Here is a 21,398-nt window from a genome sequence, read left to right as displayed (position 1 = left end):
CTCGATATATATCCACAGACTTTAAAATGATGCACGTAACTTGCAAGATACACTCAAACGCTCTTTTGTTGTTAAATATTTGAAACATGTGTAACTGATTATTTTCTAAGTTGGCTCTTTTCGGAATACTCAATACAAATATAGTATCTTTTACCATGAGAATAAGGTCATAAATAAAAAAATATTCACCTCCAAATGTCACCTCCACGAGCAAAAACACTCTCTCACACAAGGACTAAAGTGCTTACAAACTGTACCCAGGGCCCTGGAAGGTCTTTCCTTTCTTTCTTCTCTTTCCTTTTCCCATCCGCCAGATCTCCAAATGAGAACAGGTATGTAACGGTTCTACTGGTGGATTTTTCGGTCCGTCATCACATCCAGGGTCCAGCGCTGGCGATCGTTGTAAGGGCCTTATTAGCGCCGTTCCATTAGATCCACATTTTTCTGGCAAAGAAAATCCAGGGGGTTCCGAACATTGCCTTGTTGAATGCTCAGCCAGGAGAACGTCTCGGGGGTTTTTAGAAAATGGATCATAGAACCAGAAAGAAGATATTCTTTCTGGCAACGTGGTTCCACATACAGACAGTGGGCCTGCCCACAGAGCTGTAAGCTGTCGGTCCCCACAGCGGCCATTAAAAGAAAAATATATTTCTGAGGTGCACACGCAAAATGGAAGATTGCATTAGGCTTTTCACGACTCCGTCGTCTTGTTCTGAAGGCGGGATTTTGCCGTGAATTGAAAAAGAAAAAGAAAAAAACAAAAAAAACATGCCAGGGCCATGGACTTCAACTCAAGGACAATATCTGTTGGGAATGGCAGCTTCTCTCAGTCCTGGGGAGAAAACAAGAGGAAATGAGGTTGTGCAACTTTCTTAGAATGTGGACACATCCAAGTTGAGAAAATAAATGCTGAAATCTAGATGCTTAACTTCCAATCAACCAAAATATTTCTTGGCATGGGATGCCACCTGACGGTGAGGCGATAGGGTTCCAGATAGACAGATAGGGTTGAGACCAAGTTCACCCGTTTATTCCCTCTTAACTCTCTGGGCTTGATGCTGTGTACACTCCAAAAAATGTAAATAAATTAATAACAACTGCAACGGAGACTATTTTTGGAAATCTTTGTCGTTTCTCAGACAGCAAATTAATTGTATATCCTATATACGCAAAAGCAACTGCATTGACATTATCTCTCGGCACCCTAATTTAGGCAGAAGTAATTCCATGTGACCATCGCCAACGAAATACTTTTACACCGAGTTACCCCCTGTGGGATCGCAGGCTAAACACCTTCCCTTACCTCTTCAATCGTGCATACGTAAATCATTTAATATTTGGGGACAAGTATGAACCATTTTGTAGCTGACTTTTAAGGCAGGTGAGGGCCGAGGGATTTGGACCTACTTGGTCAGTCTGTGGTGTGGCTTGTGAATGTTCCCATCACTGCTCCTCACAGCCAGTGGTGGAGTAGGCTTCAGCTTCCTGGTTCTGGAACATGTACTTCAAGGAAAACACGCGCGCGCACACACACACACACACACACACACACACACACACACACACACACACACACACACACACACACACACACACACACACACACACACACACACACACACACACACACACACACACAGTTCCATGAAGCTTCGTCCATGACTTCCATTAGAACCATGTTCAAAGACTGAGTCAGACCTCATTGTAACCCAATCTAGAGAAGTCCCGAATAATGTATCTATGTATTACACTTGGGCTACTTGGGCCTCACACGTGTACAAAGGGTTTACCTGTATCCCCGTCTACATTGAAATGCAAAAATGAACTTCTATAAAGGCCCTTGAGCCAAAGCCTAAACCACAGTTTACTGTAGCAAAGAATTCCATTTTTTTTCCCCAAAGAAAGCTGTTGTTTCCTGATTGTTCATTATTTAGTCAAGGAAATGCCATGTGTCATTCATTCATGTTCTAATTTGCTGAAGTGATGGTGCGTACGTTTATTGTGTTTAAAAAAAATTTGATCGCTGGCGCTTTCTAAGAAACAGCCACCAAACATATTTGCGTTATCCCTGTGATCCTCTATATTCTCTGTAACATTGTTGCGAGGGGTGAAAAGCAGCCAACATTTACAAAAAAAGAGCAGCACCCTGGGATGACAAACCAGCTCCACCACCTCAAGTGACCAAGAAACCCTCCGAAAATCATTGACCAGTCTCATCTTAGAGCGAAGAGGGGGAGCAATGTTGGGGAAAAAAAAGGTTTTGCTGCAGTTTCTAAAGGAATTATGCGACTTATTGTGTAATCCACCCACGCAACAGAGACGACTTGATGGACAACCACTTTAAATACCACATGCTCCATTAAAGAAAGCAATGACCACACTGAAATGGCCCATTTGCAAATTGTGGAGAAATCAGCTGTGACCTCCGTATGTCAAAAGAAACATCAAGTGAACAAACTCCTATTGGCGCGTCCCCCTACTAAGACAACAACTCTCTGAGAAACACAAGTACCATTCAAATCCACGTGGAACTCTACGGAGATTGGTGCACTTGGAGGAACAGAGCTTTTATCCCGGATGGCAAGAAGAGCACATCGCTCCCCCTCAAATACCCAAACCCCAAACTCTGCCCGGGAATTTCATACCATCCAGGGCTTTAGATGGAGGCTCCCGAGCCAGAGACTCGGCAGAGGGTAAAGACATGATGGGAGTACAGGATTTGATGTTTCCCACAGCGGGGAAACGTCACAAGCCCCTCCGTGGTGTCTGCTATATTGTTAATTGTTGTTTATTGTTATTGTGTCTTGTATCTTGTACAGAGCTGCAAAATGCTTCATGGATACTGTCATGGCACCATGGTTCATACGGAATCATCTTGTTTCATATAGGACTCTTTAATGCTGTTGGTATCATCACCCTAAAGAACTTTCAAAATGAAAGGAAGTTTGATAAATCAGGGAGAGGCTTACAAATGGATAGAGAGACCTAGATCCTTATAATACGATTTTAGCTATTAGAAGCTTATGTCTATCTATCGATCTATCGATCTTAACATTGATGGTAGGGACTCACTGATTTGAGGTTGGACTCCATTTCGGTGAAGCTCCACTCAGTCAAAGGCAGGCTTAAGCTGAAAGGCTGGTGGTAGGAAAAGACCAGAGAAAAGGAAGACAATAAAGCAAAGAAATTCAATTCAGTGCAAGGTGTAGCAGCGATTCCCAACCTATGGGCCGTGGGCGAGGGTATTGCAAGTGGGCCACTAAGTCATGGGCAAAACACATTGATTTATTGAAAAAAAAAATATATATATATTATTTTCAAAAAATCATTTCCTGGTATTTTTTCTAGTATAGTATATATATATATATATATATATTATCATTGGGATTTTTTGTACAGGCACGGAAGACGAACCGTTACCGCTGCGCGTGGTGTGTTCCGAGATTTTATCAATCAAAGCTCTGAAGCCATGTAAACTGCACCGTCACCTCGAGACAAAACACCAACAGGACATGTCCAAGCCGCTTGAATTTTTCGATAATAAACTCAAGAAATATCAGGGCGAGAAGAAAGTCATCGAAACGTCATGTATGTGCCGCTGAGCACTCAAATCCTGGTCTGTCCAACAGAGCTGTGCGATTTCTGATGTCTCACCCGACGGTGCTCGTGGCATTGAAGACAATACAGGAATAAATTGAATGTTGAGCCAGGTCTTCGCCTGAGACTGTCGTCCCTTAAACTAGACATCAAGCATTTGGTGTCTGCCATGCAACATCAGCCCTCTCATTAGGTGAGTAAATATTCATGTGCTCCTGTTATTGTTAGTTCTACGTTACAAACGTTACGCGAAGGTTCCATAGATATATACGGTTATTTTTAACCCACCTCTGTTTTTGTTTTACCACTACTGCACTGTATGTATGAGAATGCATATGATTGTTATAATATACGTGGGAGATGTGGGCAGTGAACACTTTTTTTTCCCACAAGATTTTCAAGTGGGCTAGTAGTAAGTAGTAGTAGTAAGTCTGAAAAGGTTGGGAAGCGCGAGTATACTGTATTTCAAAAATGGCAGACAAATTGTCACTACACCAGGTTGAAGAGAAATGTGTGTGTCTGTGTGTGTGTGTGTGTGTGTGTGTGTGTGTGTGTGTGTGTGTGTGTGTGTGTGTGTGTGTGTGTGTGTGTGTGTGTGTGTGTGTGTGTGTGTGTGTGTGTGTGTGTGTGTGTGTGTGTGTGTGTGTGTGTGTGCGTGTGCGTGTGTACACGTGCGTATACTGACGTCCATCACAGCGGTGCTCCCCGGCTCTACGGTGCCTTGCTGGTGGCTCCTCAGCAGAAGCTGCTGCAGGTCTTCCAGGCTCATGTCCACGTTCTCCACTGCGTCCGACACCTCCACCCTACACACACACACACACAGACACACACACACACAGACACAGACACACACACACACACACGCACACCCACAGGTTCTAGATTGACAACGTACGATTGCCACGTCCCAAATGGCATACCAGAATACGATGTAGCACGCCAAATTAGTACATGAGCATTCTCAGTGTCTTAATGTCTAAAACCATAGTATGCATCTAATCGTGTGCAAAAGGTGCCAGGATAACATACTAGATCTAGATACTAGAAATATTGTGATGTGCAATCTTTCCGCACTAGGCTGGTAGGCCTATCCACAATGCATTGTGAGGGCGAAATGCATTGAAAGGGCAAGACAGTAATAGCTTCTATGTAAATGGATTCCTCCCTTACATGCCTAACATTCACACCCAGCTCTAAGGGGTTAGGTGCCTTGCTCAAGGATACCTCTGCAAGTTAGCGAGGAGGAGCTGGGGATGGAACAACCCTCCCTCCAGTTGCCAGATGACCACTCTACCTCCGCAGCTACGGCCACCCCATACCGTGTCGTCATCATCCCGCAACGCGCTGAAGGGAAGCGCAGCAGCTATATGACGGTGTACTCCCCACTCCCAAAGGAGGTGTTGTTTTTGATGGAGTCATTCATCCAGGTTTACACACACGCACACACAGCCACACATACAGACACACACCTGTCCAGCGCAGCCCTCTTGCCCCGCCTCTCTCCCAGGGCGACCACGGAGCCCCTCCCCTCCAGGACGGACTGGACCATCGCCACGGGGAGGACGGGGGGCTCCGAGGAGCAGACCTCGCAGGAAGAGGGGAGCGCCACTGTCTCCCCCCCTGGCCCCGCCCCAGCTCCCGCCGCTCTGCTCCCCCCTGCTCCTCCTCCGCCTCTGACGCCCGGGCTCACTGGCTCCTCCTTGATGAGCATCATGCACTTCTCCCTGTGGAGGGACACAACACTCCCCAAATCAGCTGTCAATGACCTGCCGGGACGAGATGCACTGGGTCACACTGAGCCAATTGGGGACAAATCCGGTCCACTGGCGACCTCTAGTGGGATACACTGGAATAACACTCTTGAGTGTCGTAAATCCGGCTATTTGTGTATATTTGGCCTAATCTTTTCAAATCTAATCCAATCTAATCTAATCTAATCTAATCTAATCTAATCTGATCTAATCTAATCCAATCCAATCTAATTTTATCTAATCTAATCTAATCCATTCTAATCTCATCTAATCTAATATAATCCCATCTAATTGTATCGAATCTAATCTCATCGAATCCAATCCAGTTCAACCCGATTTGATCTAATCTAAACTAATCTGATCTGATCTGATCTGGTCTAATCTAGCCAGAGAATATCTCAGAAGCGCTCACCTGGCCTCCTCAGTCTGCATTTGCAGGGCCATGCTGCCGGGCTGGGACATGTCGGTGACGTCCGAAATGATGGGACCTCCGGTCATCCCGCTGGCAGAGCAGGAAGCACTCTCACTGGATGGCTGAGGAGGAAGAAGATTCTGATATATATATATGTATATTTTATTCTTTTTTAGCTCTGAATCACCTTCTACCTTTACAGTAAATCTCTCCCTCCACATGGATTATGAGGAAACTGTAACTATAATATAATTATTTAAACCATTGTCGTATGGAATTATAAAAAAAAACACAGTGTAGGGAACAACACTATTTCTAAATAAGACAATGCAAAACAATAATCGAAATAACAAGATAATAATAATAATAATAATAATAATAATAATAATAATAATAATAATAATAATAATAATAATAATAATAATAATAATAAATATAGCTGCAGGCAGCAATCCACAGGGTCCAGTTTAATCACGTTAGGTACTACAGTTTTCCGGGTTCTCTGAAACGCAGCACGATTTTCCGAGTTTACATCGAGTTTACATCAATACTGTTGTCTTTGGAATCTATAGACCGATCAATTTATCACTCCACAACTGATAAATTATACAAAACAATACAAACTAAATGAGTTGAGTACAGATAATAAATCGGACACCCCTTTGCTCCAGGTTATTGGTCCCCAAAACATGTAATCCAAGGCAGCACCTGCTGCTGGACACGCCGAAATGTTTATGAATGAATTACAACTTCTATCTCTGAGAAGGGAATCCCGGCCCTCCAGCAGGTGCCATACAGTGGTCTTTTCTTTTAGATCAAGAAAGGTCTCCCTCCACTGCTTGACTTTGAAGGTGTGTCGAATTTAGTGGCGTCGAGGGGTGAGGTTGCAGAGCGCAACCAACTCCCCCATGGCGGTGCAACATGGCGGCCTCGCAAACTCGCAAAAAATATGGAGGTCCCTCTCCAGAGCCAGTGTTTGGTTTGTCCGTTCTGGGCTGCTGTAGTAGACATAGCAGTGCAACATGGCGGCCCCCGTGAAGCGTAACCACTCCCTATCTAGATAAAAATGGCTTATTCTGAGGTAACAAAAACACAACGATCCTTATTTTCATGGGATTATACACAAATTAAAACAAACTTATGAATATCATTTCTGTCAAGTCCTTTCCGTAAATTCCACACACTGCACCTTACAGTAAGTGGGAATCCGTGAGATTTTTGTGATAAAAATATTTATTTGACTGGAAACAGCCATTGATGTATATGTACGAGCGTGCTCCTCCATCCAATACAGACAATGTTATGGATTTCCACTTGAACTAATGTATACTGTATCTAATGTAATTCAATGTATGTTATGGAATGTCTTACCGACTGGATGTAGAAGGGCTCATGGAGGGTCTCCATGGGGTGACTGTGGCTGAACTTGGATGCAGGAGGGCTGGGAGAACCATCATCCAGCATCAGGGGCCTGGAGGGTGAGGAGAACATTGTGATCATTTCAAGCCCTAAATAGGCATCTATTAACTCTAATTCTTTCTTTTATTTAGTAGATGAGATGAACTGTAACAGTATGGAGTGGTTTGTGTAGCCTCCCGCTTACAGTAACATCTCATGCTTATTATTCCAATTGGTGACATTTTTGGTTGCGAGTAAAATTCTTTATAATTTCTTAAAAATGACCAAGTAATTTCTTACAAATTTCTTAAAAAAAATGTTTTAATCCCTATTACATTATGACTTATTATTTAAATTATTCAATAACTGTCCCCAGCTATTATATATGTAATATATATTCACAACGTCCAAATAAACAGTTAGGCGATGGAATGGAATGGTGGAATGGTTCAAGAAAGCTTTTTGTCAATGTATAAATAGAGTATTTAAAGGGGAACATGAAAAAATAAAAAAAAATTAAAAGATAATTGAATTAGTAATTTGCAAGAAATTAGTACATAGGGTACTGTGGGTAAAAAAAATGTTGAATGAATAATAATAACTGAATAAATATAGCTGCGGGCAGCAATACAAAGGGTCCAGCTTAGTCATGTTAGGTTTACCAGACACTCTTACCCTGAAAAATGACAAGAAAATTAACAATTCATTTAATTAAAATCTTGCAGTATTTGGAAATGTGCTACAGTGAAATGCAACATAACTCTTTTCAGAGGTTCAGAGATTCCCGAATCTGCGCTCTGTGATTATGTGGAGACGTTTGGAGCGGACCGAGGGACTCTCTCCTACTGCGGATTCTTTCTTTAATCGCTCTCCTTTTACGGGGATGGGGGCTGCGCTGGGCTTGGGTTGGGAGGAGTTCGAGTTCGAGTTCAAATTGGTTTGCTGGGCTTCATCCCAGCTGCATGCTGCCGAGCGGAGGAAGCCACGGCGCTCCTGCTGTACGATTGGCTTTCTGTGTCACATGGTTGTATCTCCGCTCTGTACGATTGGCTGCTCATGTCACATGTTTAAGTGACGTATTTCACGGAGGTTTACAAATGTAATCGAATTAATGTAATTTAAGTGGTGAGTTCTTTCCTTGGATTAAATTTTCAATAAGTTACGTTTCCATGAAATACATGAAATGTTGTGGTATTTCTGTGAGTCATTACCATATCACGCCTTCTATTTTTTCGACGCCTCGCTGGATCTTGAACGTATCACTTACTCACACAGTCGAGTGGACTCGACTCGGCATGGTCACTGCTTTCTGTGGATTATGTTTTTTCTCGTGTTTTTTCATGAATCCAGCAAAGTAATGGGGACCAAAGAGATAAAACATCAATCCAACAGATCCACAGACATCTACCAGGTAAGAAGGTACATAAATATACATCTAAACGTCTAGTTTGTAATCTCTAACCACTACAGAGCGACGGAGTCTACACCGCACACTGGACACGGTGTCAATGTTCGTTCTGAATCAGAACCTGCACATTTATAGTAAATAGTCTGATCATGTCACAAAGCGTCTTATTCTAAATCTCATCTCGTTCCACTAGTTTTCAACCGTTGGCGTGTCGGACCGACACGCCAACCGGACAACCGTCCGGTGATCCGTATGTGGATCGATTTCGACGGAACATAAATCACCAGATGTTTCATACCAATGTGACATACCGGTTCAAACAACAGGTATCGTAACTTCTGTCATTGTTGTGTTCCAGTTCGTTTTAGCCCTGTTGCAGATACTTTGGCGTTCGATGACTTAGACCACGTCAGTGAATCGGGTCAAATCTGGTCGGTTTTTCACTAATGTATGCTCCATTTGTGGCTCGATTTGTATTAAAGTTGAACCACGAGATGTTTGTGACATACCGGTTCTAACAAGACGTACCGAGTTCATAACTTCTGTACTTGTTCCTTTTCAAATAGTTTAAGCCTGAAAAATTAGTATTTCTCATGCTGATGGGTTCGATCAGCGTGGACCAATTACCGTGCATGTCACTGAATGCTCCTCTTCTGTTGTTCAGTTAAAATGTCCCTTAAGAACGGTGTTTTAACAATTACGATCGTTCCTGGATGATGCAGTGCGGACACAAAAGAAAGGGTCGGTTCCTGCAAAGATTCTTAGAACTTCCCGCGGTGCAAACTGTGACAGTTTATAGTTTTTCAGGTTTTGTAAAACGCAGCACAAGTCACAGTTTTCCAAGTTTCCCTTTAACGCGGCATCGGCTCAAGGCTCAAGTCTGGGTTTGTGTACTGAGTGGCTGGATGCGAATGAGTTCCGAGAGACGAAGCATGGAGAGTCTTTCACTAATATCTGCTCCAAACATGCATCGACATTGATCAAACTCGAACCACAAGATGTATGAAAGGACCCAGTTCTAACGAGAACCATCAACCGCCGTTGCCGTTTTTCAAGTACTTTTAACCTGAAAAACGCAGAGATTTAAAAATCAAAAATCAGAGCAATAACGGCATTGAAGAAGGCCTCCATATTAGCATAGCATTGCTACCGTGAGGGTTATTCTTGTTTTACATTAAGTGTTATTTTGCCACGGTTTCCAAATTAGAAAAAAAAAAAAGTTATTTTGTGGTTCTCGCGTCACTGACATAATTTCTTTCCACTCCACTACAGAAAGTTGTGTGTTGGGGCAGGCCTGGCCTTTTTTTCTCATGCCGGGTTTGTTCACACGCCATGTGCTGAACCAGCATTTTACACATAGGCCTACAGGCTGGAGCTGGGTCATGCTCCCCACACTGCCTTCACCTTGTGTGTGTGTGTGTGTGTGTGTGTGTGTGTGTGTGTGTGTGTGTGTGTGTGTGTGTGTGTGTGTGTGTGTGTGTGTGTGTGTGTGTGTGTGTGTGTGTGTGTGTGCATGCATCTGACTGACTCAGCACACAATCCCCATTCATAGCATTTTGGATTGTTCAGTATGTGAGCTGAGCCAGCCCTTCCCTCTGTCCCACCTGGGCCCTGTTTGTCTCACTTTTGTTGGTTTGTTCCTGTGTCATGTGTGTGTGTGTGTGTGTGTGTATGTGTGTGTGTGTGTGTGTGTATGTGTGTGTGTGTGTGTGTGTGTGTGTGTGTGTGTGTGTGTGTGTGTGTGTGTGTTTGTGTGTGTGTGTCTGTGACGACTCACAGCTTTCTCTTTAGGCCCACAGAGCTGGGCGCGTTGGGTTGCATCTGGCTGAACAGGAACTGAATCAGCTGGCGGAGAGAGGGGGAGGGGGGGGGGTAGAAATACAGCATAGCATGAATCAGCACCCACCTCCTCCTCCTCATCATCCTTCTATATCTTCCTCACGATCATTCAGCCTTTCATTCAATTAAAAAACAGTAAAAAAAATAAAAATTCAACGACCCAAATGCATCCCACGAAGATCCGGAATGGGATATTACCGCTTATGGAAACGTGAATGAAAGTCCCTTTAGATGTGACTTTGCGACATTTTTGTAGGTCCTCAAAAGTACTTACAAGCTCGTTATTGTGATATAAGACTGGCCATTGTCTGGGTATTTTGTTGGTCGTAACATCGCAAAATAGTTAAATGTCGTCTTCAAGGCTGCATTACAGTACGGTCATGAAGTTTTTTGAACTCCATCGACTGTTCTTATCAACGCCTCAACCCGCATGGTTATAATATTCATATAACTTATATTTCTTGTGTGTGAATATTTTATGAAAGCGCCAATAGTCATCCCGAAAATATCAATTGATCAAATGATCAATATCGAGGTAATCGTTGAACAATATTGTGATATTTCATTTGGTCAACATCAGCCTGCCTTATATGACTGGATATACTGTATGTCTATCTTAATTTAATGTGAGAATTTCCAAAGATCTAAAGATGAGCACTATCATCAGGAAAATGGTCAGGGGTGATGTGTGTACAATGCGTCTGGAAATCTTTATCAGAACGAAGTTGAATTTGAGCTCAGATCATGAGTGGCATCAGACACCACATTTTAGCCTCTCTTCGATGACTCGTTGCGGTTAGGGTTAGGGGTTAGTGTTGCGTTAGTGTTGCGTTTACATGATGGCCCACCATGTGGTAGAGATTCTTCCATGGCACACAAACTGACCTTATTCATGACTTTCTGTTGCTGTGTGTGGTTCTGCCTGAGTGAGACCACCTCTCTCCAGAGCACCTCGTTCTGCCTGCAGAGATGAGGAGAAGGAGAGGAAGTGAACAGGGAAGAAAAAGAGGGTGAGCTTGGAAGGATAACTCATTTTTTTATGGGGTGATGATCAGCGGTTTGGCTGGGCCATATGGTCAAGAAATCAAGTAGCTCTCCCTGGAAAGTTTTGAAAAGCTTGATTCCTCTGCATATACACACATCCACAAACACAAAACACATATTGGTTATCAGTCCGAAGGCTTTTGTTGGTTATTCATGTGTGTGTGTGTGTATGTGTATGTGTATGTGTGTGTGTGTGTGTGTGTGTGTGTGTGTGTGTGTGTGTGCGTGTGGGTCAGGTGAGCAGGTGAACATTCTCCCCACATGAGGAACAATGCCGCAGCACAAAGCAGAAGGGCCATACAATGGGGACAAAGCAGCTATTTTCAGCGACAATGGCCTCTAGAGAAACAGTTATGTTACCCGCTGTGGGATTCGTACCAACTTACCAGGGAGAACCGCGACCAAGTGAAACGTTGTTCTCCCACCTGGTTTAACGACAGTTCCCAGCTATGGTCTTTCAGGTCATTTGTTTTCAAACTGGGTACTAAGCGGCTTAGAATTAGGGTTAGGGGGAAAGGGGTGCCCATCCTCTAAACAACATTAGAGAAGCAAATTCCACTCTCTGAATAAGGTGTAAATTGTGAGATACTCACTCACTCTAACCCTAACCACAACGCTAACCCTATACCTAAACTTAAGCATCTCTAATCCTATACCTAAACTTAACCATCTTTAACCTTATACCTAAACTTAAGCATCTCTAATCCTATACCTAAACTTAACCATCTTTAACCCTATACCTAAACTTAAGCATCTCTAATCCTATACCTAAACTTAACCATCTTTAACCTTATACCTAAACTTAAGCATCTCTAATCCTATACCTAAACTTAACCATCTCTAACCTTATACCTAAACTTAACCATCTCTAATCCTATACCTAAATTTAACCATCTCTAACCTTATACCCAAACGTAATAATTTCCAACCCTAATACCAGTTCTGATGGACTCTCATTTACTTAAAAATTACTTGTATTTATAATGCATTGTTTGAGTTTGGTGTATGGGCTCTATTGGTCATCGCCACGGATATAGGCTTATGGATACAGTTGAGGTGGAGGGAGCACAGCAACACAGACAGTAATGCAGGTGGTTTAAAGAGACTGGCCCGTAAGTTTGTGGAAGTTTGCGGTGCCTGCGGGTTGTCTGACCCCGCAAGATATGCTCTGCAACCATTTTATTGCAGAGCATAATGTTATATCTGATTAATGAAATGACTAAACACACAGCATCTTCAAAATCTGTGATCTCAACATTATATTGTTCCCGAAAATTAGCACTAGGGTTTAGTTGACCCTAACCCTAACCCTAACCCTGAAAGCAATTTCAGGGGAGCGAGAGAGGGTTTGCTGAGCGGGAATTCACTGAGGGGTGAATTCACAAAGCCATTGCCTGGCTTTTGCGGCGGCTAAACCGGTAGCATTAACATAAAAAGCAAGCATCTAATTCACAAAGCACCCCAAATGGTGAAATGCACCCTTAACTGCGCTGCCACACAAATAGCGTCTTGGTGTGCCGGTGCTATTAGCACCTATTTAAATTAGGTATTTAATTATTGGTGCAAAATTTGCCCCTTTTTATGCCAATGAGCCTCATTGCAAATAGCATGCATTTCACAAACACCAGCGCTAATAGCCACACGCAGTTAGTGACGCTATCACCGTCTGCCGAGACCTGGTGGTAACTGCGTGAGAACAAAAAAAAGACAAAAAAAGCTCCGCTGTGTGATCGTCTTCAGAGAGCTGATGCTCGTGAACCGCATTTATGAGGGGCATCAAGCCCAGACTTCCAGTGATCTATAAATTATATTTTGACATTATTATTATTATTATTATTATTATTATTATTATTATTATTATTATTATTATTATTATTATTATTGTTATCATAAATTAATTATGATGTCATGGCATCTGTAGGTAGTGGAATGGGTAGTAGTCCGTGGTCTTCAAAATGCACTCCAAAAGAAGGCGGCCCAGAACCCAGTCGAGCAAAATATATCAAATGAACCGTCATCATTTCTACATTGTAATATTTTAAGATTTAGTGAGAACTAGAATTTCTCAAGTAAAAATATAGATCATAGATGTGTGTGTGTGTGTGTGTGTATATATATATATATATATATATATATATATATATATATATATATATATTATAGATTCACTCATACTATTTATGTTTTATATGTATGTCACTGCACATAAACCTAAAAATACTAAGTAAAACATAGGTTCCCCACCCTGTTGCGCGGAGACCCAGTGCACGAGACCCGTTGCGCATTGCAGGTCTCAGTGTAATGGAGTTTCCCTCTGCACCCCCAACACCCCAACCCCCACCGCACAATTTGCATTATTTTCAAATTTCCCCGTCAGGATTTGGCACAGCACAGGCAGAGCCCCTCAGAGTTTTTCCTTACAATTTTACAGCTTTTTTTTATAAAAAAAATGTAATACTCCTTTTTATTTAAGACTACTAATTCATCAAACAGGAGAGTGTAGATCAACGGCGTTAATGCGTAATGACTTTCCAATGGAGACCCCCCCCACTCCCCGTCTGATGATTATTTCCTTTGCCACATGGATCATTGCGAGAAACAAAGCAAGCACAAATTTCACTCAGAAGCCAAACTTTATGGGCTATTTGTGCTGGCATATTATTAGTGCAGTATCTTTTGTGAATCGGACACATAAACAGAGCAGATAGCGGGTGCAATTGCTACGCAATTCATGGTGCTATTAGCAGCCGCAATCCATTTCTTTGTGAATTTGCCCCTGAGAGTGTTAAATGGGACTAAATTACAGTGTTTTGAACAGCTTTGTCCTGTTTCAACAGCAAAATGAGCAGCAATACGAGGGGATCCCCCACTTGACGCTTAAAGTCTTATCTCAAAGGGGCAATAGACATCATTATAAAGTTATTGTTGATTGCACAGTGTAATGGCTTTAGATTGGTTCCCTATAAGCCTGGATATCACTATGCAATACGGACTGCCACCGGGTACAAACTCCCGGGAAAATGAAGGATGGATTTACGGCATTTCCCAACCAGTAGCGGAGATTGGCGGCTGAAGTGGCAGTGGAAACCCTACCTGGCAAGGGAAAAAGAACCTCGTTGACAGAAGAGGCAACGAAGGCAAGCGGGAGCGTGATAGAAACAGAGGTAAAACAAGAGTGAACCTCGGACGAGCGTTCACTCGATGGAGAGGTCCGAGATTTGAGGGCGTTCCTAACCAACTTTCAGTTGGCATTCTTTCTACTGGATCAGTAAGTAACACAACCTGCATATTTATTAATTCTACAATAATACTACAATGCTACTACAATAAAACGGCATAGTATTGGGAACGCTAGGGGGGAAAGTTGAAAATTTGTCTATTGCACCTTTAAACACAAAGAAGTTGAAATCCTCTATTGAACTATCTCTCTCTCACACCCAGACACGCAAAGTCTCTGCTTTACTGACTGTTTCATGTCTTGCATCTGACATTCCATGTTGTCCTGCTGCGTCCTGAGCAGCTGGACTTCGTACAGCAGCTTGCTGAGGTCCTCCTGGCGAACTTTGGTCTCCTCGCTCTTCACTATGGACACCTGGACACACACGTACACAAACAGACAGATTTATTCCACTCACAGATAGGTGGCGTCTCTCTTTTCTATACAATGAAGTATGAACATTAAGTGCTGACTCCAACCAAGTGTTTGCCTTGGGTACGTCCGTACATCTAGTTTCTTATTACTTGGTAAGTGCTGTTAGTCGCGAGATCCTTAATAATAAGGTTTCATATCCATCTGACTTTGTGGTACACTTTCCCAGGATTAATTCATGTGGTTCTACTGATACAGATTTATCAAGAATCTGCACTATTGAATTGGTAGCCTATAAAAGTCTATAAGAGTCTGTAGACCCTTTACTTTTAATTCATTACTTAATATTGTTTTTTGTTTTTATTTTCTTTGTCCTTGAAAGGATAAAAAACTTTGCATGCCCAATTGTCTTAGGGATGATTATTTAAAAGTGACTTATACCTAATAGCAGGAGACTGTTGGTTCACCTCTTGAAGCAACCCACAAATTAACGAGAAATGAGCTCTGTAGACAGCAAAATGTACCACAGTCCAAATTTTTTATCCACAGCAAGGAATATTGCCTGCATCTTTAGGGGGAAAGACGAGAACAAGAGAGGGATTCAGATCTCATTCTGATTTGGTCAGAATATAAATATGGCCCAAATCGGAAAATTACAAGATCAGATTCTACGCTTTTCTTCCATCCACATTGCCTTAAAATTGCATCTACGTCTGGACATAGCCTAACGTCCTCGTGAATTAATGTGTAGCTTTGTTCCCTTGTTAACATTCTCCATTGAAATCAAAGAAGAAGGACTTTATTGATACCCGTGGGGAAATTGTCCCTCTATATTTGAACCATCCTTGCTGTCTAGGAGCAGTGGGCAGCCATAGCACGGTGCCGGGGACCATCTCCGGTTGTAGAGCCAACGCCTTGGTCAAGGGCTTCAGTAGGATGTCTAACCCTAACATGCAAGTCTTTAGGGATGGGAAGAATCAGGAGGAAACACACGTAATCATGGGGAGAACATGCAATCAAACACAGAACCTTCTTGCTGTGAGGCAACGGAGCTAACCACTGAGCCTCCGGCCACCGATCATAAAATCTACCACACAATCAAAGATGAAGGATTCTTATTAAAACGGCCAACCAATGTGCTGACCTTATGCTTTGGAATGAGGCTTCTCCACAGTGTGGAAGTACCACCAGTGACTCTCCTTCTAATCTGGACCCACAGCATGACCTCATGAGGCTAAAACGACACAGAAACTCCCTAACCCTACCCCCCACCAATCTGTATACAGTATGTTCTCCACATTTGATTGTGTTGTTTCTTGGCTCAATGTACCTTCACTGTTCATCGTTTGGGTGGGTGGGTGCGTGTATGCGCGTGGACGGTGCGTGGTCCCACCTTCCTCTTGATGTGCTCCAGCAGGTGTTCGTGTCCCTGGAGAAAGTACAGATGCTGGAACTCTGTGTCGTCCCTCTCGGGTTTCACCAGGCCGCTCTGCTCGATGTTGACCACCTTACGGAAACCGTCTGAAAAGGCAGTTATTCACCAGCCAGGGGACAGATAGGACATTCAGACGGGAATGGACAGCAGGATGAGTAGGTTTCTATTTCCCGGGTCCGTTGGAAAAACAGATTTAGAAGAAGAGGCTTCATTAATGCATTCATTAACGTGATTATTTAGTTATGATGACTGAACCAAGACGAAGCACTCTCATCAAATCCATCTCAGATGATATGTGAGAATGATATGTAAGAAAGACGGGGCAGCCCTGTTCAGCCGTTTTTTTGGGGGGATGGAAACCAGAAGTGCAGATGAAGAAAAGGCAAATGGGGTTAGAAAAGGAGGAATCATATCATCACTTACACATGTTGAGCTGTCGAACGAAGCTCGCCATGTTGTTGTGTTTGAAGTACTTGGGCAGAACCTCCTTGGCAAAGCGTCCTTGGTCGAACACGTGGAAACTCGTTCCAGTCTAAATGGAAATGGCCAAAAAAACGCATCGTCAGCAAACAGTGAAATGACTTGTATCTTGCAATGGCTCCGGTTTTAGTACTCGTTCCATGTTTTATTACTATTTTTCTATTTAAAGGAAAACCTGTCAATCAGGTTGACCCCCAATGGTAGAAAAATAAGGCTTAGTTTAAAAACTACCAGAGCTTTTACATTTAAGATCCATTGGTAGCGTTACTCTCTGAACATCTTACAATCTGACAAAATGAAAAGGACCCTAACTCAAATTCTATATGAAATGTACTGTATAACTTCGCAACATGACCATTTTACCTTTACAAACTATTTCCACCTATTTTTCACCTTTAAAGATTGTGAAGGTTGAGATAAAATATAAAAAACATCCAAAAAAAAATCTGGCAAATGACAGCTGACAGTGTGATAAGAGTAAGAGAAGAAAGAGGAAAATAGAGAAATAGAGGCAGGGGGGGAGTTTAATGTGTAAGGTGGGGAATTGAAAAACAGGTCGATATTTCTGTAATGGACAAAATCAATAAAATAAATGTAACACAAAAAAGATCTATATGCGAGTATTGTTTTTTTAATTTTCATTTCAAAAACAATAATTAGTTCATTTCATTTAATACAATAAGGTTTAATGTTTTCTTTTTTTTAAGTATTCAATTCATTTGAGTTGTTAGGATACAGGGCTCAACTGTATTCATGTGTATGCATCGGCCATATCAGTGCAGCAGCTTTCTTTAAATATGTACAAAGATTGTTCAGAAATGAATGGGTTCAGCTGAGAACAACTAACAAGCAGCTTGTCATATTTACTTCAAGACAAAACAGTTTTATGTCTTGCCGATGGCAATGCTTGGGTTTTAGTTGGCTTTACTGGCTTGTGCGATCTAGCTCACCGATGCACAGCTGGATTTATTGTCTTATTCCCTCCTAAACGTAATAACATATTCTCCAGTTCCATCCTAATGTTGAATTTGTTCATTCAATATTATATTGAGAGTAAAGTGCAGCAGGAGTATTGTCATTTTGCGACCGATAAACAGAGATCAGTGTTACAACCAAATGTTTTCAATGGATGAACAATGTTATTCGGGGGATATTGGGAAAGTTGAAGCTGTATTGATATTAAAAGTATTAGAAGTATTTTATTGATGAAATGATCTGGGGAAAATAAAAGAAACCAACAAATAAATAAATAAATAAACAAACCAATAAACAAATAAAAAAAATGAAAATAATAAATAATGAAATATAACACGACTCACGGCACTCCAACAGATGAGGTGGTTGGTGTCTGGGTCCTCCACCAGGGTCCACAGCTTGGTGAGGAAGGCGGGCACGTTGCTGGCGTAGTTCCCGTCCACCCCCATGGCGCCCGGAGACTCCTGCATGACTCGGCCGCTCTACTTCCCGAGATGGGCCACGTCGGGGAACCAACGATACGTCCGTGAGGATTGAGAATATGTGTGTGTAGGTGTGTGAGTGTGTGAATGTGAGTGTGTGTGGGTGTAAAGGGTCCAAGACTAGTAGTCCATGTTCGACAAACTCCCTTGTCAATAATAAAATCCTTTGCCCGTCTCTCTGTTGAGTCCGGAGTTGGTCTCTTATTGGTTCTGTTTCTTGACGTCCACCCTCTTTATATCACTTCTGAATCAACCTCTCAATCTCCTCTGTTTGTGCTGATAGCAGCTTTTATCGGTGATCCGTTATCCGTCCTACTTACTCTCCTCCAACTCTGGTGTCTCACCTCGTCCCTCTCCTCTCTCCCTCTGTCACCCCCTCCCCCTTGCACCGGTCACCCAACTGCTCATCCTCACACCAGGCCCACGTCAGCATAAACACACACACACACACACACATGCACATGCACACGCACACACACACACACACACACACCCACACATGAACACAGTCCATTCGGCTCACCTCATTGCCTCCAGATGATGACAAAGAGGATGAACAGAATTGAAACAAAATCGCTTATATCCCACAGTGGTGCAGGCAACGCTGTCACACTGCCCTGGACACATGTGGCCAGTTGTGCATGGCCAGAACCAAGGTCTATGCCCCATCACATACTTTTTTAGATCCAAACATTTGTTTACACACATTTATACTTACATTTTTACTTGTTGTTACTCAATTAAATAACAAGTAGATAATATAACAATATTATTATTATTATTATTATTATTATTATTATTATTATTATTTATTTATTTATTTATTTATTTATTTATTTATTATTATTATTTTTAAATAATAATAATAATAATAATAATAATAATAAGTGTTATTATTATAACTATTGAGCCCGGCTAAGGCTATTGCCAGCAATGAATGCCTTCGTAAGTAATAGAGGAAGAATAAGCTAAATGCTTTAAATTGAGGCAAAATAAAAGTCGTAAAAGCAGTCTGGTGTGGGTTGATTGTGTTCCCCAGGCATTGTATTCTGTTATTTATTTAAGTATTTATTTAAAAAATATCTATTTTTACTATGAATATCTTGCAATTACTGTGTTTACGATGTTTTTGTTTCACGGTAATAAAACGCTTTTTTTCTTCCCAACTATTATTGGAAATTTCATGGTCAATCCTACTGTTATTGAATTAGCAACTACAGCTAATTATTTTACACTTTTTCACTTACTTAATTGATTAACTGATTAATTTATAGAATAAATGATTGTATTTTAAATTACATTTCCAATTAATAAATTTGCGTGATTTTGATTCTCATGATTCTCAATATTTCAATGTCACATGCCACAGTATATCAAATGAATATTTCAACATTTCTATGCTTTGCGAGGTGAAAAGTCATTATACCTCCACATTTCTGTATTTTATTTTGTCCAATAACGCCTCCTGCTGATAGCTGAGAGTTGAGGTTGTCTGCAATTTATGTCTTCATCATATAAAGCTCGGTTAATTTTCCATGTTGGAAAGGCAGGTTTATTTGCATAGCACATTCCATACACAGTAGCAATTTAAAGTACTTTACATATGGCATAAAATACATTATGTAAAAGCAAATAAGACTAAAAGCAAAGCAATAAAAAGCTAAAACTGACGAAGAGATTAATTCAGTTCCTTTAATTCATTTGTAAAGGAACTAAAATAATGCAGGGCCAATACGACAAAAGTTGTGCTTTTATTAACAGAAAACAGGTGACAATTTCAATGTTTCACACATTTCTAATTAAATATACGACCCTTTCTTAATAACAACTGTTTAGAACTGTTTTTATAACCCCCTTAAAGTGCTACCTCTTCAAAAATAAACCATAAAAGGCAGAGATAAAACACAATTGCAGTCTTTCACATTTAAAAAAATAAAGTTATTAAAACGGTTAACTGTCAAGCAGTTGTTTTACCTCAGCAAAAGGGGGAAATGAAATGGCAAGGCAGCATAAAAATGTGTCGTAAATCATTTCAGTCTTTGACCATATAGGGAATATTATTTTAATTTATTTATTTGTTTGTTTTTTCATTTTGTTGACTCTAATACAGCTATGATACGCTTCTCACAAAAGCCTTGCTGGCCCTGCAGGGATGTGCCCTCCCTTCCCACAGATCTCATTTAAAGAGAGGTCTTTCTGCGATGGCGGCCCTCTCCTTCACTGGGTTCCGCGAAACCTCAGGTCTTTTCACATCGGCCTTCACATCACACGTCCTGGTCAAATTTGAGCCCAAAATTCAGGACCGTTTTGTAACACTGAAGAACCTCAGATTTGTTGCTCACTGAAATACAAGACAAGAAAAAAAGTTTGCTTGATCTGGTTTGACCTCCTTATTGTGTGTATATACTGTAAATACTGGATAAAGTATATATGTACATATATATACATACACATTTCAACTGAATTTGACAATTTGGATGTGTGTGTGTGTGTGTGTGTGTGTGTGTGTGTGTGTATCCACCGGTGAATGTACAGGACTTGCCCAAATTGGTTCTGGTGTATGAGGTCGGTATAATATCATAGCGCCTCCAAGCAGCAGAAAAGGCCCTGCGGCCACCCCTAACTCCCACGGCGGTATAGACACTCTACGACTACAGGAAATCCCTGAGCACCCTGCTCTGCAGTCACAGAAGTCCCCCCAGCCCCGAGAGAAGCTGGAGGCCCAGAGAGCAACACCCACGCCCGGCCCTGAGGAGCATAAAGTGATCCCAGAGAGTGCGTTCCCACGCCCTCCAGTGCCCCGCGCAAGGGCGAGGCTTGCGTCATCCCAATTGGCCAGACACCCTAGCTGACATCTCGATGATGATCACCACGATGATTTTTTAACTTTCCTATACGAGTAAGATGTTCAATCATCAGAGGTGATTGTAGGATGTTGTGCGTTATTTTGATTTTAACTTTCATAGAATGCTGTAGTTGAATAAATTG

General features: G+C 41.7%; 1 protein-coding gene across 1 annotated transcript; it reads right to left on the bottom strand.

The window, feature by feature from the left end:
• Window positions 1-1,443: 1,443 nt before the first annotated feature.
• Window positions 1,444-18,398, bottom strand: hsf4 (heat shock transcription factor 4; the record flags this gene model as incomplete). Its single annotated transcript, XM_080003120.1, has 12 exons — window positions 1,444-1,503; window positions 3,073-3,138; window positions 4,283-4,400; window positions 5,067-5,321; window positions 5,761-5,882; window positions 7,132-7,231; window positions 10,344-10,411; window positions 11,291-11,362; window positions 14,913-15,041; window positions 16,432-16,559; window positions 16,897-17,005; window positions 18,273-18,398. The coding sequence occupies 12 exons, from the start codon at window positions 18,396-18,398 to the stop codon at window positions 1,444-1,446; spliced, it is 1,353 nt and encodes a 450-aa protein (XP_079859246.1).
• Window positions 18,399-21,398: the final 3,000 nt, after the last annotated feature.

This window comes from Zeus faber (genome assembly GCF_960531495.2).
Source record: "Zeus faber genome assembly, chromosome: 6".
NCBI lineage: Eukaryota > Metazoa > Chordata > Actinopteri > Zeiformes > Zeidae > Zeus > Zeus faber.
The sequence above is the reverse complement of the archived record's forward strand: the minus strand, read 5'-3'. Positions and strand labels throughout refer to the sequence as shown.